Raw genomic sequence first — 27612 nt, 5'->3', positions numbered from 1 at the left:
TTGGAGGTTGTACCTGGTGTCAACACCATGTTCAGCATGTTCACAACATTCAACATTCCCGGAGAACACGGACCAGGTGTGTGAACACGGAGTGTGGCAGATTATCCACGAGAGCTGCCTYCCCCACACAAGCACCAATGCACAGCCCAGGCAACCTGGGCAACTTACATGAAACAAAGGAGGGCAACGAGGAAACAACGTGGTAATGAAAAACCAGAAAAAAAGRATACCCCTCACACAACTGTTTTTYAGCATTGTAAAAAARAAATTAAAATGAAAGCAATCTTTTTGACTTCCCCTGCCACAYCGTGCTGGTCTCCTACAGGCATTTTAGGATCAGATGCTGCCCCTTTTCCTGCTGTTCAGTGATGAAGTGCACACAGCATTTCTGAAGGGGTCCAYAGACTGTAGTGCAAGCAAACTGAGAAAATAAATACACTCAAACATTCCCTCCTGTCAAAGAACATTAATTGCAGGAAAAACTAGCTTGCTTTTTGTTTTAACTCAAGTTAAGTCAGCTGCAACTCGTTTTAGTATTTGAAACATTGAAGATGTGTTTCACAGCATAACTGTAGAATTTACACTGCATTGCCAATCCACAATTCGGTCATTCTCATTAACAGTGTACAAAGAAGGTCATTAGTTTATATATATATATGTATATATATATATACTTTATAAAGTCTGGAAGATCAATATAAATACTGCTCCAGAAATTAAAAAAAGTGTTTACATCCCCGACTTGAATATTACATCTCAGTGTCCTGGGTTATTGGTATCATCTGTAAAAGTCTTAGCGGCGCAGAGGTTCAAGTTTTCGAAATTTCAGTGCCGAGCTGGATGACAAAGCATCTTGGTTTGAAGAAGAATTCACTGTGTCTGGGGACTGGAACAATACTCTACCACGATGATTAAATACATAAAAAGATGGATGGTTCCTTAATGTGTCAAAAGTCCTTCAAAATAAATGTAAAAAAGCCAAGGTTAATACTCTCTCAGAGCAGGGAGTTTAAAACAGTCAGTCTGGGGCATACTGACTTTAGACACAGAAATACAAGTTTTCAATCTAAAACTCCTACTTGCTTTTAAGTTTGCTAAACTAAAACACTGGGGAAATATACAGCCAGTTGTGAAAAAAAACCACAAGATGTTCATGTCACAAACTTCCCCGTCCTTCCCTGAGCGCGAGCAGCCAGATGCTGCCTGCAGACACAYCATGTGCCAACCTTAGTTCAGCTGTCACATGTATTAACACCTTGATGACCTTCAGCTTTCCATCCCCCTGGGTGCCTCAAGCTAAGGCTTTAGTGAACACAATGAATTGCAATTTTGTCAACTTGTTCACTTTGCATACTCCCCAGTGTTTYTGGAAATGGCCAGAGAGGTAATGTCTGCCCATCCAACTTCCTGTGAGAATATTCTGGCTGGCAAGGGACCCACAAGGATCACTGAAGTGAACTCTGAAGTGAATGGCYCATACAGGGATTGARCTCATGACCTTGGCATGCTCTAACCAACTACTCTCTTCAAAATCTTGATTCAAGATCCCTTATTTTCTTAAAGTCTTTCAGATGTCCTGCCCTTAACAGACTGTCAGATTCAAGTGACTCAGACTCTCMTGAGGAAGCAAATACAAGCAGAGTGTGAGCCAGGCCCTGCAGTCTGAGACCATGTCACAGCAGCAGCTTGTGATTCCTGAGCTCTGTTTCCCAGAACTCATTCCTGCACCAACTCTGCATAGCAGGATTTTGGATGAGGAAGAAAGAAGTTTATTTAATTTCTGTCTGTTATCTAACTATCCCTAAAGCTCAAAAGACTGCTGACTTTCCCAAGTGTGGCTGTTTACCTCAGTTCACTGCCTACAACATGCATTTAAGGACTGAGCTCAAGACTGAGCCATTTGTACTGCAGCAGAACCGGTGCATACAAAAAGAAGAAATAAAACATACTTATTTTTGAGTTCTGAAGTGGCATCCATGTCTTTAAACTCTCCTGCAATATGTGCTATCCCATAGCAGGTGACTGCGAAGGCCAGCAGAGTCTGCAGGACTATCTGCAACAGAGGGAGCACAGCACAACACACACATCACTGAGTGTTCTGCATGTTTACAAAAATCTCTGCTTTCACACAGTGTCTCTTGTGCTTTTCATCCAGTGACAGCAAACAGCGCTGGGCAATCCAGCAGTGGGAAACTGAGGCACAGGAGAATTAAAAATCCCTTCTATTTGCATGGCAGAGCTCCAGCTGCYCCAGCACAGGTCTGGGTTGCACATACTGAATCGACTCTCATGGCTTCTCAGCAAGAGACTGAGACCAAATATTGTGTTCCTGTGCACTCCAGGATCCAAACTCCTGCCAGGACCGTGGAGCTCCGGGCCAGGCACTGTGCCTGGCTCTCCTGGGCACCTGATCTCTCTGCCCTTCTGATTAAGGAAAAGGGGAACAGATAACTGAAGTGGGAATTTAAAAAGCAAGCAAATAAAGTAAATAAAACCCCTCTTCCTGAAGCAGGTTGTGCTGGGACTGAACAGGCACACAGTCACACTGGATAAACACGTGTCAGCTGACCAGAACCAGGGGGTGCAGGATGGTTATGCTGCAAAGGAGAGTGATGCAAAAGCTCTCTGAATGACAGTTTCAGAGAACCCTGGGAATCCTGGACAAGATGTTCCCTCTCTAAAGGCAAGGGATGTCTAGACCTGGGGTTTGATTTCACCGACAACCACAACACATTCAGGAAGTTGGGGTGAAAAAAGCTCTCACTTTTTGACAGTGAGAGCTCCAATGAAAGTGCCACTTAAAAACTATTTTACCCTTAGTTTTTGCCTACCACATTAAATAAGGCRACTGAGAGACTAAACCATCCCCACCGTTACACCTTTCAAACTTACATCTATGGGCAACGTTTCATCTTCCTTTTCTGTCAACCTCATGTAAGAACGATCTACAAAACAGAAACACACATGCACACGCATCAAACATTCTGTGTATGCAAAAAAAAAGAAGCCCGGCAACACAAAACCGCCAGAGAACCGGCTGTAGCTCCAAGACACATGCCAGCCCCGACCCGCTGGGCGGCCCCGGTCCCGCTGTGAGGCTCCGCTGCTTCGAAGCACGGCTGGCCCTACCCCAAGAAACCAGGAGAGAGACGGGCCAGGGGCAAGGGAGGCAACGAGACAGCAAAAGCCAGGCTGAGGTCGTGACCCGGCGGATGGCAGCTTCCCCTTCCCACCCTTCCTTTTCCCCTCTCTTCCCGGCTGCTGCGGCGCCCTAACGGGGGGAGCACCCCGTTYCTCCCAGAAAGTTCCCAGCTCCGCTCTCCCCGCAGCCCGGCCCGCAAGGACAGGGCCGCCCCCGCCGGCGGGCTCGCGGCTGAGGACGATGATGATGCCGGCCCGGCCCGGYCCCCGCCCCGGGAGCTCCCCGGCAGCCGTGCGGGGGTGCCGGTGCCCAGAGGAGCCCCAGCCCGCAGCCCCGGCGGTGACTCACGCTGCGCCGCCGAGAAGGCCGCGTGTGCCAGGGCGAACAGGCCGAGCCCCACCAGCCCCTTCCACACCGACCCCGCCGCCATCGCCGCCCGCCGCCGCCAGGGCGCCCCGGCGCGCGATGATGGCGTCACCCAGGGGGCGGGGCCGGACCGCGCCCGAGGGGTGCGGGGTGTGCAAAAGAGGCGTGGCTTCAGCGCCAGGGGGCGTGGCCACACCGCCCCTTTCCCACGCGGGGCCATTGATAAATTCCGAGGGGACCCCGGGTGATCCTGGGGGACGGCTGAGGGAGAAGGTGTTCATCGAGCCCCCGAACAGGCCCGGTCCCTCCACCGGGCCAGATAGGACCCCTTCCAGCCGAAAACAGCCTAGGGSCAGCGGTGCCCGGGTTAATTTCCTCGTGTTTAACCTCAAAGCTTGAGAAACCGGTGCAAGAAAAAGCGGTGTAAAGGGACGCACACAGCGCATGCATGAGGGACTAAACCACCTTAGCCCCTGGCTAAGCTAGGCTTGGGTCAAAGCCAGGAAACACCAGGGTCCTACACAGCCAAACAGCGTGGGTSGTCCAAGCTCCCAAGGCACAAACGCAATTCTTTGAGGGGGTTTCCTACAAGTCACCTCAGAGCTGATCGCAGGCATTAACAGCAATTAATGCTGCCCCACAGGCTGCACTCATCCCCCGATTTCTTGGTAAACAAGATGGGAAGTTTATCCCGATCCCACTCCGGGGCTGACGGTGAGAAGGCACGAMCGCCCTCCAGGATCCCCCCGCACCCCATCTTTCAGGAGCCTGGACCGGAGTGTGTCTCGCAAGACATCCCTCCAAAGCACCCCGCGCACAAACAACACCTTTCCTGTGTGGCCGCGCTAAACTACCTCGCACCAAGGGATTTCTTTTCCCGCTTACAAATTTCCTTGAACCCTGATCACCGCTCCCCTTTCTTACACCCTCCTTCGTCCCTCTCATCTCCTTCCCTAGGACTCGTCCCAGTCCCCCTGGCAGCCCCAGGCACTCCCTCCCCTCACGGGCTCCCCAGCGCCGCCCTCAYCCCGCTCCCCGCGCCCTCTCCCCGCTCCGTCGCTGCCGGCCCGTCCCTATCCGGGCTCCCCGCGCTGTTCCCGCCCCCGGCGCCTGCGCCCAGCGCCGCTTCCTGGTGTCGGCGGGGCCGGGCCGGTGCCGGGGCGATGGCGGGGCCGGGGCCGGTGCTGGCGGCAGCCGCGGGGCTGTGGGCGCGGGGGGCGGCGGCCGCTGAGGTGGCGGCGGCGCGGCCCGGAGCGCTGGAGGAGGAGATCGTATCGGAGAAGGCGGCGGAGGAGAGTCACCGTCAGGACAGCGCCAACCTGCTGGTCTTCATCCTGCTGCTCACGCTCACCATCCTCACCATCTGGCTCTTCAAGCACCGCCGCGCTCGCTTTCTGCATGAGACCGGGCTGGCCATGATCTACGGTGAGCGGCGCCGCGCCCCACGCGTGTATCCCCATCCCCACGCGTGTATCCCCATCCCCACCCATGTGTCTCCATCCCCACCCATGTATCCCCATCCCCACGCGTGTATCCCCATCCCCACGCGTGTATCCCCATCCCCACGCGCGTATCTTCATCCCCACGCGTGTATCCCCATCCCCACGCGTGTGTCCCCATCCCCACGCGTGTGTCCCCATCCCCACGCGTGTGTCCCCATCCCCACCCGTGTATCCGCATCCCCACCCGTGTATCCCCATCCCCACCCGTGTATCCACATCCCCATGCGTGTGTCCCCATCCCCACGCGTGTGTCCCCATCCCCACGCGTGTATCCCCATCCCCACGCGCGTATCTTCATCCCCACGCGTGTATTTCCATCCCCATCCCACCCGTGTATCCCCATCCCAACGCGTGTATCCCCATTCCCACGCATGTATCCCCGCCCCACTCGTGTATCCGAGCACTGGGACCCCATCCTCCCCGGTCCCGGCTCTGCGCTGGGCCAGCTGTGGTGGTTGCCCGGCTGCCCACTCCCAGCAGCCCACCCTTGCCTCGGTCAGTGCCTGGTGGCTGCGACAGAGCTTGTTTTGTGAGCAGCAGGACACGACACATCCCCTCGTGGGTGCAGCTGGACGCTGCTGTGTCACTGGGACAGCCCAGTTCTGGTGTGCCCCGTGCTGAGCCTTATCTGGGTGTTGCTGGAGGGAGGGTTGGTTGTTTTCCAAACCCTAGATGTGGAGAGCTCTCAAGGGCAAATTGCTCCCAAATCTTTGGCAGTGAGGATCTGGTTGGGTTTTTCCAGGTGGCCTCACAGGGTGAGGCTCATGGGGTCATGGGCTACCACGTCACCGAGCTGGTAAGTCCCACTTACCTGCTGCAGGGCTGAGAGTGGGGCTTGGGGCAGCACAGACCAGTTGTTGCACTGGTCAGAGACTTTGCACAGTTCGGGAACCTTGCATGCCAGGCTGGATGGGGCTCTGAGCAACCTGGGTTAGTGGAAGGTGTCCCTTCCCATGGCAGGGGGGCTGGAACTGGATGATCTTCACGGTCCCATTCCAACCCCAAAAATTCTGAGATTTATGATTGCACATGCTGGGGCCACAGGCTACGTTTCCACACTATATTTAGAGTGTCTGAATTTTCAGAAGCTGTCCATGAAGAGTGGAGAGGCYTTTTGGGGGATGCTCCCACCCTTTGCCGTGCTCAGAGCCAGCAGCCTGGGTCCTGCTGCCTGGGGACCTGTGTGCACAAGCTCCTGCYTTCGGAGTTCCTCCTCCCACTGTGACAGGACCTCGTGGAGGCGAGCTCTGTGGGTGTTCCCACAAGAATTGGAGCGAGGATGTGGGTCAGGGGAGTGGGGCTGTAGCCATTTGGGTTTTGCCGGTGGCCTGTGGTTTACTGAGGTGCCCTGGCCTGGTGAAGTGGCCTGAACCACTGTATGGAGGGGTTATTGAACATGGCTTTGAGTTCAACCAAAGTCAGACTGGGAGTTGTGCTGGGATTAATGTGGCCATGGGTCTGTATCTAGGGAAGATTTGTTGAATTTAGGATTGAGATGGCATCTCCTGCTGTGTGCTGTGGTTAATGTCTGCCCTCTGTGCAGCCCTTGCTGGCGGGGATGATGTGTGACCACACAGAATCAGTCATGGCCCAATCCCCCACCCAGCAGAAAGCTTTGATCTGAAGGCTGTGACTTGACCTGTTTGGGCCACTGGCTTTTGTGATCCCAAGATTCAGTTAATTGGAAGTGTCCTTCCAAATGAAGGGGTGGAGACACTTGCGTCAGCCCAGAGGCACAAAATACGGGTCTGCTTTTTCAGGGGCACAAAGCACTGCTCTGCTTTATCAGGGGCACAAAACACTGCTCTGCCTTTTCAGATTCCTTCCAGCCACTGCTCAGGGGATTCAGACATTTCTGGCCTCCTGCCCAGGRCAAGGATGGTCACCTCCTGTGACAGGAGCTGTGCAGTGGGAGCACATGCTTCCAGCATGGAAGGTGTTCCCTCCCCTGCTGTCTCAGATCCCCTGACATGCGACTTTCTATTCCTTTTGTGCTTTCACACTTGCCCTTAACCTTGTTCTTCTTCTCCTGGAGCTTTCTTCCTCTTGATTYTCCTCTCTCCCTGGCTTACCTGAGTGCTCACTTTGTTCTCATAGCACAACCTGGGTCGTTTCAGTCTCCTGCCAATCCATAAAATGCACCTTTTTTGTCTGCTTTTCTGCAGACTGTGCTGAGAGAATTGCTGGTGAAATCGGGAATGTAACCTGTCTGATCATGCAGAAAATCCCAAGTTTTCCCTGGTATCAAGGCTTTTGGCATTTGCTTCTCAGGTAGTGGCAGCTGCCKTAGGAAAAGGGGTGTGTAATTGCCCAGGAGTGATGAGATACTGTTGTTTTACAGTGACAAAATCTGAGGGGGAAAAAGCAGGTATCACTGGCTCCCTGAGATGCTTTTAGCCCCAAGGAAGTTCACTGAAAACCTGGAAGTGCTGCAAAACAGACCCTAAAATCTGAGCAAGAGAAGCAATTTGCAAAAGCTTGTCTTTCTGTTTAAAAAACCCAGCAACTAATTCAAACATAACTTTTGCATGTATCTCTTTTGGCAAAACACATCAGTTTCTTTGTTGTCTTTTTTTTTTTACTGGAAGCTACAAACTGTTGTTCCAGGTGGGTTTCTGTCTTGCAAATCACACTGTCAGCTCAGAGTTGATGTTCAAGAGCTGGACACCGGCTGGAGTGATTCCAAAGTGATAGACAGTAGGTGCTTAGTAGCCCTTAAGCTTCATTCTATTGTTTTAAAAGAGGTTCCCACATCTGAGGTGCTCAGCATTTAGGATGATTAATTGAACAATTTCGTTTCAGTTCTTCTCAGAGTCTGATGGTGGATGTGGCAGAAGCTTCTCTGAAAGTTTAGTTTCCTTGTGCTTGTTCCCACTTGGCCCCTGGATTGTGTGTGTCTAAACTTATTGTTGTCAGGATGTCTTCAGTTGCTACATTTTTCTTCCCTTTTGGTGTCCAGATTAATGCTCGCCTGGGGATCCTGTCTGCTTCCATTGTTGTTAAGTGCTCGCTTTGGTAATATATTAGTCTTCATTTAAAACATTACTTCGGAAATGTTCAACAGCACCTTAAAAAAAAAAGCCCATGGGCTTTTGTTCTTTTTAATGAAGTCGGGAGAAATGCAATGAAAATAATCTCTTGCACTTTGCATAAAAGAACTCAATTAATTTGCCGGCTTTGCCWTCAGCTTCTCAGCTCCTTGCAGCTTTCTGCTGGCAGCTTCCTCGGTGTCAGGTTCCCTCTGCTCAGCTCAGCTCCCTCCCAGGGCTCAGTTTTGTAAAACTTTTGGCTGCAAAAGCATGTCGATACTGGCTCACAGGTTGCTKCTGGGGCAGCCCTGTGAGTGCCAGGAGAGCCTGAACCATTTCCTAAGAGCCTGTTGGAACCAGGAGCACCTATACAGCTCCCTTGGTGTCTGGAAAACCTTGGGAGGTTTGTCCCAAGTGCCTCCAGCGAGCATCATTGGGGCAGGAGGGGCTGCTGGGGTCATTTAGTGGGGTCATTTAGTGCTGGTGGAATAACTGGTTTCCAGCAGGGCAGCAGGGTGGTTTCCCTGCAGGTAACTGGTGGTGTCTCCGTGTCGAGGCTGCTGGCAGGGTCACACTCGGTGCCCAGGAGCAATTTGTGTGTTTGTGTGTTTGCATTGGGGTGTCTTTCCCCACCCGGTTTGGGGAGCTCTGGCAGCCTTCCATGCAGCCTGTTACTGGGGCAAGACAAAAAGTCTGATTTTGGAACTCCCAAACAGGGGTCTTTGACAGGTGCTGTAGGTTTATCTGTCCCTTTTCCCTGACCCCATTCCTGACCAGGGAATTTGGCCCTGTCTGGAGCATGGCTGGCACGCAGGGCCAGGAACAGCTGCCCGGATAAGGAGAGGGCGGAGGAGCAGGGGTGCTATCAGATGTGGCTCTGCTTTGGGACAGGGATTAAGAGTGGAGAGGCGGGTGAGTCAGGATCCCTTCTAAAATCACAGCAGTGATTCCTTCTGTCTGTCCCTCCTTCCTCCTGTGGAGCCTCATTTCACGGTGCTGAACCTAAACATTAAAGGGGTTGCTAGGTGGGTTTCCTTTTGTCTGAGCCGCTGGTTTCTGATTACTGCACAAGGCTCTGAAATCAACTTTTATTTTAAGAAAAAACCTTTTTGAAATCACCCCAGGTAGCTCTGGAGGGCTGCAAAGTGGGGTATGCCTTTATAGCCACAAGCAGATGTAAATAACCTTTTGAAACTCTCTTTATCCCAGTGATGAGTTTTGATTCTTCCCTGTGGTATCTCTGGGACCATAATCTTCCCGGTGAAAGGAAAATATGGTGTTTTGTCCCGCTGCTGTGGTGCCTTGCCACATCCTCATGTAAATATGTGCTGTGGCATCTTGATGTGCTTGACATCCTTGCTTTCACTCTATTCTTTTATTTCTGGAGCACTGGAGGATCACAGGAGCAGAGGCTGGCAGGAAAGTAAGCTAAAGAAYTCCTTTTGGTGTCCCCTCTAAGTGATGATGATGCAAGAGCATCTCTCAGCTGCCCTGAACTCCCCTKGCTGGAGCTGCCTGTGCCTGGMTGTGCCCAGAGGGAGCTGTTCTGCTGCTGTTGGGGCGATCTGGGATTGAATAAACCCCAAAGTGGTGAGCACCTGGTTGATGGTGTATGGCTTAAAAGYACTGGTAGCCTTTTAACTCACCTGTGCTGTCCGGTGCTGTGTCACATGGGGGTTTGGGGTCTGTCCAGTCCCTGAGCTGGGCTGGGGTGGGCCAGCAGTGGTGATTCTGTGCAGTCAGCCCATCTGCCTCTGGTCCTGGTCTGGGGGTGTGCTCAGCAGTGTGTGCCACCCCCCGGGGACAGGAGGTGAGGGCTTTTCCTCTGGCCATCGGGAAAACCAGCAAATCTTGTCATGGAAAAACTGTGGCTGAAGGAGAAGTCAGGAGGTGGGTGTCAGACAGGCAGTGCTGCAGGAGATGCTGAAGGAGCTGGGGCTCCACAGTGCCCTGCCCTGCTCTGCTCTCTCTCTGCACAGCAAGCGTTGGGTGCTGCCATCGGTCAGGGTTGTGCCCTGCCTGTAGGAAAGCACTGAGCAAGGTCTTAATTAAGGCTGCAGCAAGGAAGCAGGAGYGTCCTGGGAGGCAAATGGAGAAGCCTTCAGAGCCTTGCGGTCTGTGTTGACATCCCACATGTTTGAAAGCTTTTCATAAACTTTGTGTGGTTCAGAGATGGTGCTGGGATCTGGGATTTCTGTGGCGGCTCGGGGCTGCCTTCGTCAAGGAGTTTCCAAACCMTTTTGTGCTGAAGGCACAGGAAAGGTGTCTTGTGGGATGTCAAAACACCCTGCCAGGAGAGTACTAAACACACATGAATCTGGATTCGAGACCTCAGACAACAAAAGAAAAATGCCTTATAAATTGCTGATTTGCAAATAAACCCCACGACGCCCCTATGTAGTGGCTGACCTGGAAGCAGGGTTGCCTTATGGGGCTGCTGCTTGCAGTGCAGAGCTGAAGTTTGCAGGGGTGAGGAGTAGATCTATTGGGTCARCCAGGATTGGCAAACAGTTTTATATGTTTACATGTTTATATTTTAAAATGTGGTTTTATAAAAATGAGGAGGCTGTATGGTGCTGCTGCCTGCAAGGGYTCAGGGTGGTTGCTGAATATTGTCTTTAATCCCTGCCAAAACGAGGAGTTTAATGTATCAATGACAGGTTTTGAAGTGCAAAGGGCACAGTTTGGGCACATGTGAGCAGCACCTGGTCCATTCCCCAGCTGTGCCMGGGTGCTCACCCTGAAAAACCGAGTGTGCCCTTGATGTTGGCTGTTTGCTTCACTGGAGGAAGGGTCTGACTGATTTCTGGGTAATTAAAATCCTTCAGGCCCCATCATGGCTGTGTTAGAAGCTCCCCATGAGCACGGAGCATTTTCCTGGCTCTCAGCGGGTGAGGATGGTTCAGTTCACGTGGGCAATTCCTGGGTTGGTGGCTGTGCTCAGCAGCTGAGCAGAGGGTCAGGATCCTGGTGCTGCTTCAAAGGGGTCATTCTTGGGGTTTTTCRTGGTTTGTCTCACGGACCTGTGTCCCTCCCCAGGTGTCCTGGTCGGYGTGGTCCTGCGCTATGGCATCCACGTCCCCAGCGATGTCAACAACGTCACCCTGAGCTGCCAAGTGCAGACCAGCCCTGCCACGCTGCTGGTGAATGTCAGTGGGAAGTTCTACGAGTAYACCCTGAAGGGGGAGATCAGTGCCCAGGAGCTCAACAATGTCCAGGATAATGAGATGCTGAGAAAGGTAAGGGAGGCAGTGACTGTAGAAGTGCACGGTGCTTCCCTCTCCCTCCCTGGGGACAGGGCCTGGATCTGCTGGATTAAGTGATTTTTTTATTTTATTTTTTTTTAACTTKYGATTGTGATCAGCCRTAAATTATGTGTTGGACAYRATRTAATGAAACTCTAGTTTTAGCTGATCTTAATTTAAGCAGTTTAAACTCTGGGATTTGTCTCCAGAAGATCCCAGACACATCCTCAGCATTGGCCCAACAGGATTCRCCTGGTGGGGGTGCAGAGCTTCCTCCATATATTAGTTTCTTATTTGTGTTTTGCCTTTCAAAGTTTTAACAGATCATTTTACTGTTGCCTTTCTTCTTTTGTTTTATTTCTTAACAGGTGACTTTTGATCCTGAAGTRTTCTTCAACATTTTGCTTCCTCCCATTATATTTTATGCAGGCTACAGCTTGAAAAGGGTACGTGCCTTTACAGTGCCGATGTTTTTAGTTCCTCTGCCTCCAGAGAATTTTTAATACTTGTGAGTGCTCTAATGCTTGCTCAGCAGGCTGAGGCTGCGGGGGTGGGAATGGTTTTTCCCCAGCAAATGTGGGACTGTGGGAAGCAGAGCTGAGACTGCCCCTGTCATTCTCRTCTGCCCCTCTGCCCCAGGAAGGGTCAGCGACTTCAACCGTGTCCAGCAGGGGTTTTTGAGGTCAGCCAGGCCATTTCTACCATCCCTGCTTTCCAAGCACATGGGAGTGTGGGAAGGTTTTAGAAAGCAGCAGCTCTCTGAAATGCTGACTTGGAAAGAGAGGAGAATGATGCAGTTTAGCTTGCGGGAGAAGGAAGGAGGAATGCTGCTGGGTTGGGAAATCAGTTCCCAGGGCTTGGAATGGCACCTTATTAAATGCAAAGGTATGAGAAAATGGTACCTTCATGTTTATTAATGCTGCATTAACTGCTGCTCTGGCGCTGRGCACCCTGTGCCTGTCCAGCTTGTGGTGTCCATGTTGCTGTGGACACGGTGTGGGTGCCTGTGCAGGCTTGAAATAAATTGTTGGCAAAATATAATTTAGTTTTTGGCTTTTTTTCTCCTGCTAGAGGCACTTCTTCAGGAACCTGGGATCCATCCTGGCATATGCATTCCTTGGCACTGCCATTTCCTGCCTGGTGATCGGGTGAGTAGGTGGAGCTGGTCTGGTTCTTCCACAGGGGTTTGAGCTGTGCTTGGGTGAAATGCTGAGCCTGGAGCTGAAGCTGCTAATCCCAGCTCTGAAAGGTCACACAGCCTCTATTGCTACTGTTCAGCAGCAGCAAACAATACTATTTACTGTCCAAACTCCTGCTGCAGGAACAGGGTGGCTGCTGTCTCATTGCACAGTGCTCTCTCAGCATCTCAGCATCCCATGAGAATAGTTACTCATGGCAAGGAAAGTTTCACACTTCCCTGMAGATTGTCTTGAAAAATCAGCAATTTCAGATTACTGAAAGCATAAGCCCTCATAAACTTGAGACACAAGAGCAGAGGACAGGACCATAGAGGCAGGTCTCCAGTGAGCACATGTGTGTTKCAGGTTATTTATCCCTCTGTGCAGAGGCAGCTGGATGATTCCTGCTCTGGGAAGTAGCACACAGGTTGGCATGGGCTGTTTCCCATTGAGTCTACTGAATTTGAGCAAACTCAGCATCTGCATTATCTGCTGGAAGTTTTGGGCATTTCGGAGTCAGGCCAAGGGCACCTCACTGAGTTGTGTTAATKTTCAGCACTGCAAAGTGTTTGTGAGACCCTACAAGCCTGACTGCTCTTTTCCTTTAGCTATGCTGTGCTCCTGGAGGAGGTTTGTTTCCAGTTCCTCACCTCTGGACCACAGTCTGGAGGGTGTTTTGGTGTGTGTGGTTCAGCATTCACCTCCAAGGTCATGGCTCTGGAGTTTCRCCTGGCTCAGCCCATCCCATGCAGTCGTTTGGTGTTGTGGCATTTGGATAGCATTGATGTGACAAATTCAGAGGACTTGAGCCCCTGTGAATGTTGTTTTAATGCTCTGCAGAGATGTGTAATTGGCTCTTCTGATCCCCAGCTCTGTTGTGTATGGCTGCGTGGCGCTGATGAAAGTCACTGGGCAGCTCGGCGGAGATTTCTACTTCACTGACTGCCTCCTGTTTGGGGCCATCGTGTCAGCCACTGACCCAGGTATGCTACATGCTTTTCCTAGATTTGGTTTGGTTTGAGCTGTGGGATAGAGGGGAAGAAAGTCTGAAACCCCTGCGAGTTCCCTCCTTCTGAATTTTGGAGCTTAATTTATTTGTGACATTCTTAGAGATCTGATTTATCTCTGTGCCTTTTAATTTACCAGCTATAGGTAACACAGCTTCCAAACCTCTGCTTTCCTGAACCCTTGTTTGCAGGGAAGTCCTGGGCAGCCTCTCTTTTGACTTTGCTGGGGTTTGGGACAGGGCCATTGTGCSTCTGCCACCATGTGCCAGCAGCTGATGCAGAACAAGATGTGTAAATGTGGGGATTTTCAGATGATAGTTTTAGTTACTTTAGCTATTTTCTCCTGCTTCCGCTTTGTCTGGGTTTTGGCAGGGGCTAATCTAATTGAAATTAGATTAATGAAATGCCTTAATGAGCACTACTGAGGACAGAAGGGACATTTTTGTTTATTGATGCACTTTGTAATCAAAACTGTGGGAAACATGCCTTGTCCAACTAAATTAAACTTCGTTCATGATTGCTTGCATGTGGTAGCTATTTACTTGCATGCTCTCACTTCATGTAAAAACACAGGACCACAAAAAGGCTTCTCTTTGCTCCTGCCCTTTGCTGAACAGGGCTGGAAGTCATTTAATGCTTAGAAATCATGCAGACGAGCTGTCGGTGTCACGTCCCTTTTTGGGGTTTGAAATAGGAACAAGAAGATTTCACAGGTAGAAATGGAGCATTTCCCTGTGCRTAAATGGGTTAAAGCCCCTTCAGTGTGCCCTGAGTGCTGTTTGAAAAGACTTTCACAGAAGTTGATTGGAATCRGCTCAGCCGTCAGCCCGAGCTGTGCCCGATGCACCGTGTGTCACATCTTGCTTTCCTTGGATATTGTGATGTTTCTGCCAGGCTGATCTGCAAAACCTGCTGCTTTCCATTATCTTCTTGGAGCTGCTGGATCACAGCAGAGCTTGAGGGAACTCTGATCTCTGCCATGTGGCCRTAAATCACTGAAAGCCCCACATGGGGTTTGAGCTGATGCCTGGCTGTTTCCAGTCAGGTTTGAAATGTTACACGTCTGTGCTGGCACTTGGAGTGTGTTGAATTCAAGGATTTCTCTCAGAGTATCAGGAATGGAAAAAAAAGGCAGTCATTGTCCTGGACAAACCTGATCCTTCTGACCTTCTGCAGGTGGTGAAGGCTCTCCCTGGTGCTCTGAGCTAGGAGCATCCCAACAGCTGGGTGGCTCATGCCAGCCTGGTACCTGGGCCATGAGCTCAGACCCTGGGAAGCTCAGAGCAGAGTTTGTTTATGCCTGCCTGCTAAAGATTCAATAGGCCAGGATGTGTTTTAGTAAAAGGAGGAGGGAAATGATGAATCCAACCCAAATCTGAAAGAGCAGAAGGAAGGYTATCAAAGGGAGCATGGGGGGCAGCTGGCACCGTCGCAGCAGTGGCACAGATGTGCAGGAAGGCAGCTTTCTAAAAAGGACATTTGTCTTTGATTACATCGAAATAACAGCACCTTTCTGAGTGTCTCTCTATTTTTCTATTTGTCAGTGACTGTCCTTGCCATATTCCATGAACTCCAGGTTGATGTTGAGCTGTATGCMCTTCTCTTTGGCGAAAGCGTCCTCAATGATGCCGTTGCCATAGTGCTGTCTTCGTAAGTGTCCTCTGTTTTTATTTAGAATTGTTRTGTATGTTACATGTCAGGAGCAGGGGGGAGCCCCTGCCTGGCCCCTGTAAAATAGCATGGATGTTCTCAGGAGCATCTTAAGTGTCCCAAAAAGCTGTAGTGACCTGATGCATGTCCCATTGCTTACCACCACTTGGGATTACAGGTTGTCCTTATAAACTTCCCCCTGCATGATGGGTAGTTTTGTTTCCTTTTTTGTGGTCAGTTGACCACAACTGGTCATAACTGACCATAACAGGTCATAACTGACCATAACTTACATAGGGAAGTTTTCATGTCCCTCTGAAACAGGAAAAGCACCRCTTCTGCTTTTCTGCCCCAAGATTCCACTGAAACCCCTTGCTGATGGCTTTGCTCCTACCTGCACTGCTTCCCATCCACAAATCCCTGCTTTTGGTTAGGTGGAAATAGCTGGTGAAGCAGCTGTTTCCTTCCTCTCCCCACTTTGAGGAGTTAATGTTCTTGCAGYTGGAGTTACTGCCCTTGACTGAACACATGGGAAACTTGCTGCCTTTCTGAAGAATGTTTTATATTCTTTAATATTTTATGTCCTCTGCATGCAGGACGTATTTTATCCGCGTTTTCACTGTGTTGTCATCATGGGAATTCGTTTGGGAATATATAATACCTGCAAGGGTGACAGCTTAACATATAGCTGAGACTAATGGAGAAAATATTTCTGGAATACTTGTCACTCCAGCGTGGTGGTTGTGTGGGTTTCACTGGAGGCAGCAAGTAACACACTGTGAGCTGTGTGTTGTATTTACTGAATTGAGTGTTTCTGTTGAGGTTTCTGGAACTCTTTGTGTTGCTCACTCTGGCTTTTTTGCTGGATGTGTCACTGCTGGTGCGAGAGGCAGTGCTGCACAGCCCAGATTGTGTTTCAGAAGTGATCAKGAGTGAGGAGGGGATGGAGTGATGGGGTCTTCCAGCCTGTGCTGGGAGGTTCTGGGTGGGAGTGGATAGATTCAGCTTCAGAGTAATGGGATTTGTGGKGGATTTCTGCACGTGTGGGTGACAGCACTGATTTGCCTCTTGCGCTGCTTCAGTGACAGCTCTGTAGCTGTTGCTCTGATTTCCTKCTTTCCTTTCTCCACAAGCTGAGCTCAGTCCACCCCCTCCCCAAAATAGGATAATTTGCACCAAGGCAGCAGMTCCGAGTTCACTCAGCAGTTATTTTATTTTTCTCAGCTCTGCAGGCAGGGGAGCATGAGGAACTGGGCTCTTTGGTGGGTTCTGCCGGGTCTGGGAGCCCCAAGGCTCCTCTCTTCTGTGCTTTCAGCCTGGACAAATATCTGTTCCCGTGCTTAAGGAGCAGGATCTGTGCCTTTCTRTTCCTGTCGTGGCCTGGCGTGGCTTGGCAGCAGGAACTTGCTGCAGGATCAAGAGGAATTGAACCCAGAAGCGAAAGCTGGTGGGCAGTGGGGTGCCAGGGCTGCAGTTTGAGAGCAGGGGGGTAAATGCAGCTGCAGGGTCTCTACCTGCTCCTTCCAAAGGGAGGATTCACAGGGACTAAACACCACAGGGAGCCCCATGGGTAATAAAGGGCAGCTGGCAATAATGTCTGGTTAACTGTGCAAAAAGCAAAACCAGAAGGAGAACTGTAAGAGGTTAAAATGTAAAACCAACACCCAAAGAGCTGGTTACAGAGAGGAAATGAAACCAGTCTGGATTTAAAAAAAAAGTGAAATCTGAAACCACAGAATAAGAGCACGTTGGTGAATGAGAAGAATAAGATGGGATTGATGAAAGGAATCAAATCACAGGGAGAAATCTGCAGCTTGCAGTGTCAAAGGCAATGCAGAAAAATGAGGTATATTAAAAGCAGGGAGGTTTAGCAAGGGAAATTACCTGTGATATGTTGGAAAGGGGAGGTTTGTCATTGGTGTAGCAGAAAAATGCTGGTGTGTAGTCAGGGCAGAAAGCTGCAGGCTGTGTGTGCCTGTTCTCAGCAGGCTGAGCAGCAAATGTTTAAAGTTCACATCCAGGATTTTTAACAGAGCGAGCCAGGGGATTGCTAACTAGGGAGTTAATGTTTTCAGTGGTTTACATCAAGGAAAATGATGCAAGGAGTTGATAAATGGGATTTAGGAGCTGGATTGGGGCCTCCCTATATCTCAGCTTTTCCAGGTAAAACATCAGAACTGCTGATGCAAGGCTCAGCTCATCAGGAGTTAGGAGGGAGCAGATTGAGAGATGGGATCAGCCCTGTAGAGCTGTCTGCCATCTCAAAGGTCCCTTGAGGTCTGCTGTCCATGGCTCTGTCTGCCTCTGCTCCCCCGGTACTGCACTTTGGAACTCAGAGCAGGGCAAAGTGAACGTGGTGCATGTTAAATGTGGCAAAACAGGAGCAGTTCCAGCTCTCCAGGGATGTTCATATCAGCTGCCTCGGTGCAGAAATGTCGCTTTTCCACCCGAATGCTTCATGGTCCCACAGCGCCTGGCGTTGCAGAGAGCTGCTGCCAAACCCCCCAGATTCCACCATGAATGACACATCACCAAGGCATGGTTTTGGTCTGATGCTCCTTAAGGTCCAGGAGTGAAAGCAGAGCCAGGCCTTGGTTGGGTGGCTGATCCCAAATTCCCCAGGACACGCTGAGTGTGTCCCAGGGGATTGCAGGGTGCTGTGTCTCTCTGGCTCCTCAGGCTCRGTGTCTGCAGCAGTTGTAGTGCTTTGCAAGGCTCGTGCAGCACCGTGAGGTGCCTCTCCCTCCAGAATAAGCAGTTTTGTTCTCGTGCTTCCCCTCCTCTTCCAGCTCAATAGTTGCSTATCAGCCGGCGGGTGACAACAGCCACACGTTCGATGTCACAGCGATGTTCAAGTCCATCGGGATCTTCCTGGGGATATTCAGTGGATCCTTTGCAATGGGAGCTGCTACTGGGGTTGTGACAGCTTTAATATCCTTTTTGTTGTTTGTTTTTTTTTCCCAAGTGTTTGCATAACAGCTTCTTTTTTTTATTTTTGCTGGGCTGCATTTCACCCAAATGTTTAATTTTTTTTTCCTAAATTAACGAAGGACAGTTCCATAGCCTTTTTGGGGGCGGGCTGTGTAGCTGTGATGCACAATTGGGTTTGATACGCTGTGAGCCTGCAGTGTCTCTCCAACTTGTCCTTAACCATTGGCAACGTCACCAAATTCACCAAACTTCGGGAGTTCCCGTTGCTGGAGACTGGCTTGTTCTTCTTGATGTCCTGGAGCACGTTCCTGCTGGCTGAAGCGTGTGGCTTTACAGGCAAGCTCCAGCCCTGCCTCTGGGGTGGAGATCTGCAGGGATGACCTGCAGGGGCTGCTGGGTTTTTCTTGTCCCAGTATGGATTGCAGCCGGGGCTGTCCCTCTGCTTGCAGAAGTTTGATGATTCTGCGTTCTGGCGTTACTGCATTAAGTTTTCTTCAGTCCTGGGGTGCAGCTTGGCTCCCTTTTCCTGACCAGGACTCTGATGTGATGTTCTGCTCCCCAGGTGTGGTGGCTGTGCTCTTCTGTGGGATCACACAAGCCCATTATACCTACAACAACTTATCTACAGAGTCCCAGCACAGAACTAAGCAGGTGAGATCTCCTCAGACCCCTTCAGCCTCTCTGAATTTTAAGTTCAATATTTCTTCCTTCCCTTTAGCCAGAATTATGTGCGTCTGTCTTTCTACAGCTGCATTTCACTAGGATTGCTTCTGCAGAAGTGTTTATTGCATGACAGATAGGGGGTAACATGCTTTTCTTATTAAATCTGTATCATGTCTAATTCACATTTAATTTATTTTTTCTTTCAGTTGTTTGAGCTTCTGAATTTCTTGGCAGAAAACTTCATCTTCTCCTACATGGGACTTGCACTGTTCACCTTCCAGAACCACGTCTTTAACCCTACCTTTGTGGTGGGGGCCTTTGTATCCTTTGGAGCCCAATTTATAAGACAAAAACAGAAATGAAGGGAGAGCTGCCTCATTCCCAGTTTGTGTTTTTCATTCAAATGAGTGGGTTTKTTTTTTTTTAATCRGTCTAGCTTTATTTTTAAAAGGGGATTTCTGCCATGTAGTGGTGCTTTTGCTGGTTATTTTAAGAAGACAGAGATTCTTTTTCCAGCATTTCTGTTATTTTTTTCTCCCTTCCCCCTGTCTTTTCTCCTCTCTTGGGCATCCAAATCAGCTGCTGCAGGGACTCATCATTCAGTGTGACCATGATGCCGAGTGCCAGGCGTTGTCATGTGGCACCAGAAGGGGCTTTGCAAAGGGGGGCTGCCTGGTTTTGCCATTTATTTCCTCTTTTCTCTGCCAGTGCACTTGGTTAACCCTGAAAAAAAGCCTTTTTTTGGTCAAACAGCAGTTACAGCTACAGTAGATGCCTCTGAATGATGTCATGAGAAAGGATTTCCTGTTCTGCAGGCTGATGCTAAGGGGAACAAGGACCCTGGTATGTCTCAGAAAAACAAGGATTTTAAAGGAATTTTTTCATGTCACAGGGAAGCCAATTAAATGTGCAGAATCATTTTCACCCTTTGTCAGCACTGAAGCAAGTTTATACTGATAAAYGAAACATTTTTGCCAGTGCTGGCCCGTGGGTTTGCAGCAGGCTCAGCTGAGTTTCCCTGATCAGCTTTTGTGGGGTTGCAGTGGGGCAAAGAGGGTGCAGAGCAGAGAAATGCCRTTTGGGCAGTTAGATTGGAATTTTGTGCTGTGCCTCTTCAGTGGGAACTGGCTAACTTGCTGATGAAATAGCTCATTCATGAGAGAGATCATGAAATACGTCTCTTATGCAAATTGTGATGTTCAGGAAAGAACATAAAAGCTGGAACCATTTTCCATATTATTCAAGGCTGTGCTGAATACTGGCTCTGAGATTATTTTTGCCATCTGGGTGCTGGTATTAAAAGACAGCTTCAAAGATAAAAAGCAATATGAAGGGGCTGGTGATTCTTGTATCTTGCAGGCTATGAAAACAGAAAGAGTATTAGATTTTTTTTTTCCTTCTCAACGGCTGCTGCTTTCATTTTGCTGAATAATCTTTGGGAATGGGACTTGGCTTGAAGCTTCAAACCCAGCTGTGAAGTGTGGCGTGCTGAAGAATGTCAGAGGGGTTGTCATAGCCATGATAACTTGAGCTCCACAGAAGACAAATAATTCTTGGGGTGCAAAATGGACCTGGCAGTGGAGAGCACAATGTGGAAAATGGTGCTTTTTCTCTCCTCTCACTTGTCTAACAGGTCCTTTCATCATTSCCCTTGTTTATTTGTGCTTGTCTCTGTATGATATTCCTGAATTGAGGTGYGTGCTGTGTTTCAGCGAGGCAGCAGCCTGCTCTTCCCACGGAGCAGTGGCACTCAGAGCTGGATTTTTGTCTTTGCAGCCGGAGCACCGGCGTTTCTACGGCTCCCACTTTCCTCTGGGCAGCAGGAACTGGCTGTGTGTGCTGGTGGGATGTGATGGGAGACACAGGAAGAGCAATTTCCTTAACATGTGCAAATACAGCTTGCCATCTTCCTAGGAAGAGCTGCCAATATTTACCCACTGTCATTTTTACTGAATTTGGGGAGAAGAAATAAGATTGGAACGAATTTGCAGCACATGATGATGTTTGCTGGTATAATACTGCATCCTTCCTCTGACCTTGTGGCACTTCCTYGCCCCTGAGAACCTGGAAATATTCCTTATTCAACTCTAAATCTCTTACAGGCAATGTCTGGAGGGGAGGTTGGGCAGGGAAGCTGCTTTGAGATGTAGGAAAGAGCACCTCCTGACCTGCTTTGAGTGCACGGCATGGGGCAGGAGGAGGGTTTGCCTTTCTGGGCTGGGAAAGAAGGGTGACAAAATCATCACTGCTCTGTTCTGGTGGGGATATCACATCAGAGGGGCAGCACCGAATGTGAGCAGCAGGATGCAAACCCCAGTGGGCAGCAGGATGCAGACCCTGGGTGAGCAGTGTGATGCAAACCCTGGGTGGGCAGCAGGATGCAAACCCCGATGGGCAGCAGAATGCAAACACTGGGTGGGCAGTAGGATGCAAACCCTGGTGGGCAGCAGGATGCAAACCCCGGTGAGCAGCAGGATGCAAACCTTGGATGGGCAGCAGGATGCCAACCCTGGGTGGGCAGTGTGATGCAAACCCCGGTGGGCAGCAGGATGCAAACCCCAGTGGGCAGCAGAATTCAAACCCTGGTGGGCAGCAGAATGCAAACCCTAGTGGGCAGCAGTTTGCAAACCCCGGTGGGCAGTGTGATGCAAACCCCAGTGGGCAGCAGGATGTGAACCCCAGGCAGGGCACTGGCCATGGGGTGGCCCATTTTGGGGGCTGACACGGCTCCTGTGCTGTCCCTTCCCKCAGGGCTGCGAGGAGCCATGGCCTTTGCCCTGGCCATCCGTGACACGGCCACGTACGCCCGGCAGATGATGTTCAGCACCACCCTGCTCATCGTCTTCTTCACGGTCTGGGTGTTCGGCGGGGGCACCACGGCCATGCTCTCCTGCCTCAACATCCGGTGAGTGTGGGCTCCMCTGGCTCAGCACATCCCCTCCTTGCCCTGCTCTCAGCTCAGGGTGCTGGGAAGCAGAGGAAGATCCCGTCCTGCCCCCGATCCCAACCTGCACCCTGGCACTGTGTGTGTGACACTGGGCTTGTTCTCTCCCCACAGGGTTGGTGTGGATGCAGATCAGGAGAACGTGGTGAGTATGCACTGCTGGGCACCCCAGCAGGGGAATCTGCACCCTCAGGGCAGGGGTTGCATCCTGACCCTGGGAATGCCTGGCTGTGTTCTGCTGCCTTCCAGCTGCAGGAGTTTTTAGCCCCCTGTGTGAAAGGGTTTGTAGTCAGTGAGAGTCACAGCTTTTTTGTGCTCTCTGTTTTTTGTGAGCCTTGTTTTGGCTCAGCTGGAAAGAGGGGCACACAAGTAATGCTGGGCTGTTTAGTCAGTCCACATTGCTGCTGCAGTAGGTTCAGTCTCTCCCTTGATGGGTTTGAAATAAATCCCAAAGTGAGCATGACATAGAGGCTCTGCCTCATCCCAGCATCCAGGGCAGTATAGAAACACCATTTACTGCCACATTTTATGTAGGATCTCTGTCCCAATGTTACCCGTGGGTACCCCCAACCCCTCCTTACCCTCTTTTCCTGTGGCTGGTTATGTGGCAGCCCCGGAACCACTGACCACACAGAGATAAATGCTGGAGCCCCACAGCCGTGGGAGTTTTCCTGCTGTTTCACTCGTGTATCTGCAGCCTGATCATGCTGTGGCTGTGGCTCTGCTTGGTTTCCATGTGGATTCTGCACCTTGGAGATTCATTTTATTGAGAGCCATTTACTGGGCTGCTCACCTCCTGGAGACAAAGCATCAAAAGCAACCAGGCAGCCCAGGGCCATAGATCTGTAAGCCAGATTTCCATGAAAGACGTAATTCTATTCATTGTCCTCTCCAAACAGTTCAATTTTTTTTTTCTCTGACTAAAAGGAAGCCTGGAGTCCCCATAACACAAAATTATTTGCATACAGCAATCTCAGGCGAGATCTGATGGAAGCTGGACCTGTCAATCACTGTTAAATGTGATGTCTGGATGCAGCCACTGGCTCTGAGCACTTTAAAGCTTGGGGCCAGACACTGGAGGGTTCTAGCAGCAAAATGGTCACTCTGTGCTTTGATAGCACMTCCCTAAGGTGGTTGAATGCTGCTAAAAGCAGACTGTGGGCTGGAAGGACCTTCAGCCTGTGGTGGTGTAAGTGTCCTTATTCTCATGAAAACTCAAAGCTTCTGAAGAGGYAGTGGCAAAGTCTGCCTCTCGATGTCCCCTGGGATAATCCAGTGTCCTGTGAGGTGTCCTGGCTCTCACCCAGGTCATGGCATGGTGTCCTGCTCCTGTTTAATGTTTTGCTCTCCCCCAGGGTGTCCCAGAGAGCGAGAGGAGGAGCACGAAGGCTGAAAGCGCTTGGCTCTTCCGCATGTGGTACAACTTYGATCACAAGTATCCTTGAGCGGCGGTCGCTGTGTGCAGTCAGATCCCACTGCCCAGACACCTCTGACTCGGGGCATGACGTGCTCCCTGCTTGGCAGAGGAGCCAGTGTTTGCTCTCCTGTGACATTGCTGTGTTTTGGTTTGTTTACTGTGACTGTGAGAAGTGACCATCTCTACCCACCATCCGTGGGAATGCTGTGGCAGCTCTGTTCAAAGCAGGGCTCTCCAAGGTTTCATCCTGGGGGTCCTCAATCCCAGGGGCAGGCGGGCAGAAAGGGCTGGGGATTTTCTCATTTGCAGTCCTCTTGGTAGATCTGTGCCTCTCCTCCCTTCCAGACGTTTGCTGTGAATAAGTGAAGGAGTGATGTCAGGCTGAGGGTGATGGGACAAGCGATGCTGCTGAACATCTTACCAGAACTGTGTCCTGGAGTCTTTGGTTGCATTCTCGTTGCTCACACAACTTTTGTGCTTCCAGGCGCTTACATTTCTGTCCTTTCTATGATTTCTTCAGGATGCCATSCCACCAACATGGCCCTGTTCCTCCATTTTCCTTAACCTTCTCCATAGCTATCTAAAGCCTCTCCTGACACACAGTGGTCCCCCGCTGACCACCACGCTCCCGGGGTGCTGTGGGCCCGTTGCCCGGTGCCTGACRAGCCCGCAGGCATATGAGGTGAGTCCTTCAGTGTCCTTTCATGATTTTGGTGAGTTTGACATGCTTGTGTTTCTCGTTTGGATATTGGCAGCAGAAAAGAGCCAGGAGAGCCCTTTTAGACAGTCTGCAGAGAAATTGTGCCTGGTGTGAGTCACCTGGGCTCTGAGATGTGTGTGTGCCATGTCTGCTTCTGGTTCAGAAGAGTCTGTGACTCGGTTCCTCTGTCTCTGCTCAGTCACCATAACCATGCAATCGTAAATAGCTGCTCTGGAGGAGTTTAACAGCACTTCCCTCCTGTCTGTTCCCCAGAATCAAGAGCAGTTGAAGGACGATGACTCCGACCTCATCCTGAACGACGGGGATATCAGCCTGACGTATGGGGACTCCACGGTGAACACCGACTCGGTGGCGTCCAGCGGCGCGTCCCGGCGCTTCGTGGGGAACAGCTCGGAGGAYGCCCTGGACCGGGAGCTGGCTTTTGGGGACCATGAACTCGTAATCCGGGGCACACGCCTGGTCCTGCCCATGGACGATTCGGAGCCCCCGTCAAACGTCCTGGATAGCGCGAGGCACGGTCCTGCATAAGGCTGCTCGGTTTAATTGACGGTAATATTTGCATATAATGATCAAGAAGTATGTACTACCTAAAGTCTAATGCATGTCTCAAAATGTCTAAGCTGTATAAATATTATTTATATGGTGTCAGAAGAATATAAATATTCTCTGCCAAGCACTTGTAAAGAACAAGCTGCAAATTTAAGTTAAAAACTGTGTTGACTGCACTATGTAGGGTGGAACTGTTTTAGCGTAAGAGTCTTTTGCACACAGTGAGCTTCGTTAATGTGTGATTTGATGAAGGGTTTAGTTCCCAGCGGGTAAGTAAAGGAGCTGCGAGTCCCTGTTCATCCTTTGAACGTGGGAGAGGAGGGTAGGGAGGTGCTGGYGAGCAGTGGAAATTGCTCTCTAGTCAGATGAGGATTGTTGAGTTTCTTTTGGTCTCTGATCTTTGGATAGTCACGTTTGAATTATCAGCAAAAAAATCTGCCCACAGACCCTTTCGCCAGGCAGTGGATGGCGATGAAGTCGATTCACTGTGGGAATCTGGAGACCTTCTGCTTTTTAGTGACCCTCTGCCCAAGCCCTGCWTCAGTGGGCTCATGGCAGACCCTGGCCAAAGCCGACAGCAAGGGCTGCGAGTGTCCGGCTGCTCGGATGGGAGCAGGAGAGATGGATGGTTGGTGTCTGTAGTTGTGTTCAGGAGAAGGAGGCAATCCCACAGAAACTACACCAGGTGTGCACAGATTTTAGGTCTGAGTCCATCTTCCAGCTGTGGCTCAAGCAGTTTTCTAGAACCAGCCATCAAATCCTCTTTTGGCAACTCGGTCTCACGTTTGGGAAGCGGCCGTGTCTGCGCGGGCGTGTCCCCGTCCTGCAGTCGTGATGTGGCTGCGGCGTGCGGAGCTGTGGCCACTGTGCACGGGGTCCTGGAGCCCAGCCAACCTCAAACTYGAGCTTTAGGGCTACAGATCCACACAGTACCTCCGGAGCTCTCCAGAGGCGTCCAGCTGGTACTGAAGGGGAGCCGTCCGTCCGTCCGTCCGTCCTCCCGCAGAGTCAGAAACCATTGCACTTTGTTTGGTAACTCCTCAGCATGCTGTGTGTCCGCAGTCCCCACCCGACCTTTCTCGTGTCTCTTTTCATTTAATGAGAAATGTTTGCGAGTTGATTTATTTTTTTGGTTTTAATTTACATTTTTGTTTTCCGAGGAAGAGCACAGAACAATTTGTGATTCCACGCTAGTGTTAAAGGATTTATTCTGTAGTTATGGGAATGGCTAAAGGTGCAGTGAAACTGTTAACCCTGACATCTTTTTTCTCCTGGAAAAGGGGAATCATGGAAATTTACTGTATGCAATTTTATTGTCTGTTTTATCTACAGTTTTACTATACCAACCTTTCAGGGTTACTCGTGCACTACAGGCCCATTCTGGAGTTAACYCTCTCCAGAGGGCTTAAACAGAGGTATTTAAAATGAAAATATATGAAAGAGAGCCAGGTGAGTCCGAGCACTCACAGCTCCCATTAGCTGTCCTTGGAACAAACTCTGCATCTCTCAGGATCCAGCCCTGAGACCTCAGAGCAGTGTCCCCACAGCTGTTTTCCCCAGCACCACCTGAGAGTTGGAGGAGACAGGAAATCCTGGAATTTGAAGTGTATGTGTATAGTTGAGAAAATAAATTTACACTTTTCTTTTTTTCATTTTCTCAGGTCTAAGTAACATTGCCTTAAATTTATGGATGTGAAACGATAATTATTTTGGCAGTTTTTCCCCAAGAAAATGCTTTCTATTTCCTTCTGAACAAAATGTATTAAGTGTTGCCATAGGAMTCCCCTGGAAGGGGGGTAATGCTCTGTTTATATTTGGATATATTGGGGGCATCTTCCTTGCACCTGTAAATGGCATCCCGCTGTTAACAAAGCTGTTGGATTAGCGCTGGCCTTTGTTTCCTACTATGCAGGAATTCCATAAAGTGAGTGTGCATTTTATATGATGTCTGTAACTTAACTTCATGTGTTTAAAAAAAAAAAATCAAAAAAAAAAGAGAAAAAAAAWTAGGAACCTGTTGATTTTAGGTTTACTGCATCACTTCTACATCCTGTTTTATGTTCGTTCTGCCTTTTCAAAGAGGTATGATAAATAACTACCTCTTGTTTTTTCCTGTATAGCCTGACTGTGAATTCAATTTACAGAGTTGGTGCAGGACAGTTCTGCTGCCCCAGGGCTCCCTCCCAGGCATTCCCAGCTGAGGTGCAAATTTGCTGTGAGGTGGCCACAGGGTGATGTTTTACKGTGGCTGTGGTAGGATTCTTCTCTTTCTCTGATCCTCTGATAATTTATCCACTCACTGTAAACTTGCCAACACATTACCCATAAGCCTCAATTTTTGACACCAGTAACAGCTCAGTTAGTACATTAAAGGAAAAAAACATAACCAATGATGATTTTATGGGTTACCTTACGATCCATATATAATATAACCAGGACTGTTTTGAATAGCCTTAGCCAATGAATGAATCTAAGCTGAAATTCAGGGATTTATTTCATAAATGAATGGTATTCATCCTCAGCTGATTATTTTCTCTGCTGGGCTACAGCAGAGCACAGGAATGCCTGGTGTGCAGAGGCAGAGCCCTGATGCTTTGTGCTGCAGATGCAGTTCAGGGTACCTTGGAGAATCAGGGCCTGAGACCTTTTGCCAAATAGATAAGGCAGCCCTGAGGAGGCAGTTTACAGCCYCCAGGAAGATTTAGAGAAGGTGTCCTTCTTCTGTAAATTGAATTTTCATGGTTTTTGCACATGAAAAAGCATTGTAGGTAAAGTTATGATTTGTACTGGTACTGTTGATTTGTGTGGTAATGGCATTAACCCCGTAGCTGTGGTGTTTGTGCAGCTGATCTGTGATAGCTGATGATCACTATTGGACCTTCTGTTTACACTGACTAAATCCTTTACTGTTGCGTTGTACTGTGAAAGAAGGATTATGGGCCTATAAAAGATTATTATTTTTTTTTTGGAATTGTGTGTACCGTTTCATTAATTCACACGGAAATAAATCTGTAGCAAAGTGACGACGTGCCACTCGACCTTCTCAGACCAGTTTGTTCATGGCCTTGGTCAGCAGCCAGGGGTGCTGGACCCCGAGCACTGGAGGGCAGCTGGGCTGGGGTGCCCACTCTGCCTTTTCCAGCTCCTGGCACCTTCCTTGCAGGAACAGGAGCTGGGGAGCYGAGTGATGCTGGTTGCTAAAAGCTYCTCCAGGAGCAGCAAATCCAGCTGGGATAGTGCTGCTCCTTCCCAGCCCTGGGCCAGTGAG

General features: G+C 49.9%; 2 protein-coding genes across 3 annotated transcripts; one reads left to right on the top strand and one right to left on the bottom strand.

Annotated features, from left to right (window-relative positions):
• Window positions 1-227: 227 nt before the first annotated feature.
• On the bottom strand, window positions 228-3606 carry MMGT1 (membrane magnesium transporter 1). The gene is made up of 4 exons (XM_057377930.1): window positions 3491-3606; window positions 2893-2945; window positions 1950-2053; window positions 228-956 (listed from the first exon to the last, which is right to left on the bottom strand). The coding sequence occupies exons 1-4, from the start codon at window positions 3570-3572 to the stop codon at window positions 794-796; spliced, it is 402 nt and encodes a 133-aa protein (XP_057233913.1). The 5' UTR covers window positions 3573-3606; the 3' UTR covers window positions 228-793.
• Window positions 3607-4656: 1050 nt separating this feature from the next.
• On the top strand, window positions 4657-27375 carry SLC9A6 (solute carrier family 9 member A6). 2 transcript variants are annotated; one of them, XM_057377931.1, is made up of 16 exons: window positions 4657-4933; window positions 11079-11278; window positions 11653-11730; window positions 12356-12432; window positions 13333-13445; window positions 15014-15119; window positions 17909-18050; window positions 18281-18386; window positions 18613-18701; window positions 18920-19033; window positions 20612-20723; window positions 21465-21618; window positions 21772-21802; window positions 23013-23092; window positions 23651-23756; window positions 24048-27375. In XM_057377931.1, exons 1-16 carry the CDS (start codon window positions 4672-4674, stop codon window positions 24321-24323), a joined length of 2046 nt encoding a protein of 681 aa, XP_057233914.1. In that variant the 5' UTR covers window positions 4657-4671; the 3' UTR covers window positions 24324-27375. The 2 variants fall into 2 exon arrangements, with proteins under 2 accessions (XP_057233914.1, XP_057233915.1); XM_057377932.1 differs by having other exon boundaries at window positions 4667-4933; window positions 17909-18038; window positions 18248-18386.
• Window positions 27376-27612: the final 237 nt, after the last annotated feature.

The sequence above is a fragment of the Malurus melanocephalus genome, unplaced genomic scaffold (assembly GCF_030028575.1).
Source record: "Malurus melanocephalus ecotype Western Australia unplaced genomic scaffold, MMel_1.1 scaffold_335, whole genome shotgun sequence".
In the NCBI taxonomy this organism is placed as follows: domain Eukaryota; kingdom Metazoa; phylum Chordata; class Aves; order Passeriformes; family Maluridae; genus Malurus; species Malurus melanocephalus.
The sequence above is the reverse complement of the archived record's forward strand: the minus strand, read 5'-3'. Positions and strand labels throughout refer to the sequence as shown.

Coding starts and splice junctions, on each gene's coding strand:
- MMGT1 (XM_057377930.1), bottom strand. CDS start 3,572: ATGGCGGCGGGGTCGGTGTGGAAGGGGCTGGTGGGGCTCGGCCTGTTC. Junction 2,054..2,892: donor ATGAAACGTTGCCCATAGAT/GTAAGTTTGAAA, acceptor CCTCTGTTGCAG/ATAGTCCTGCAGACTCTGCT. Junction 957..1,949: donor ACTTCAGAACTCAAAAATAA/GTATGTTTTATT, acceptor TTTATTTTGAAG/GACTTTTGACACATTAAGGA.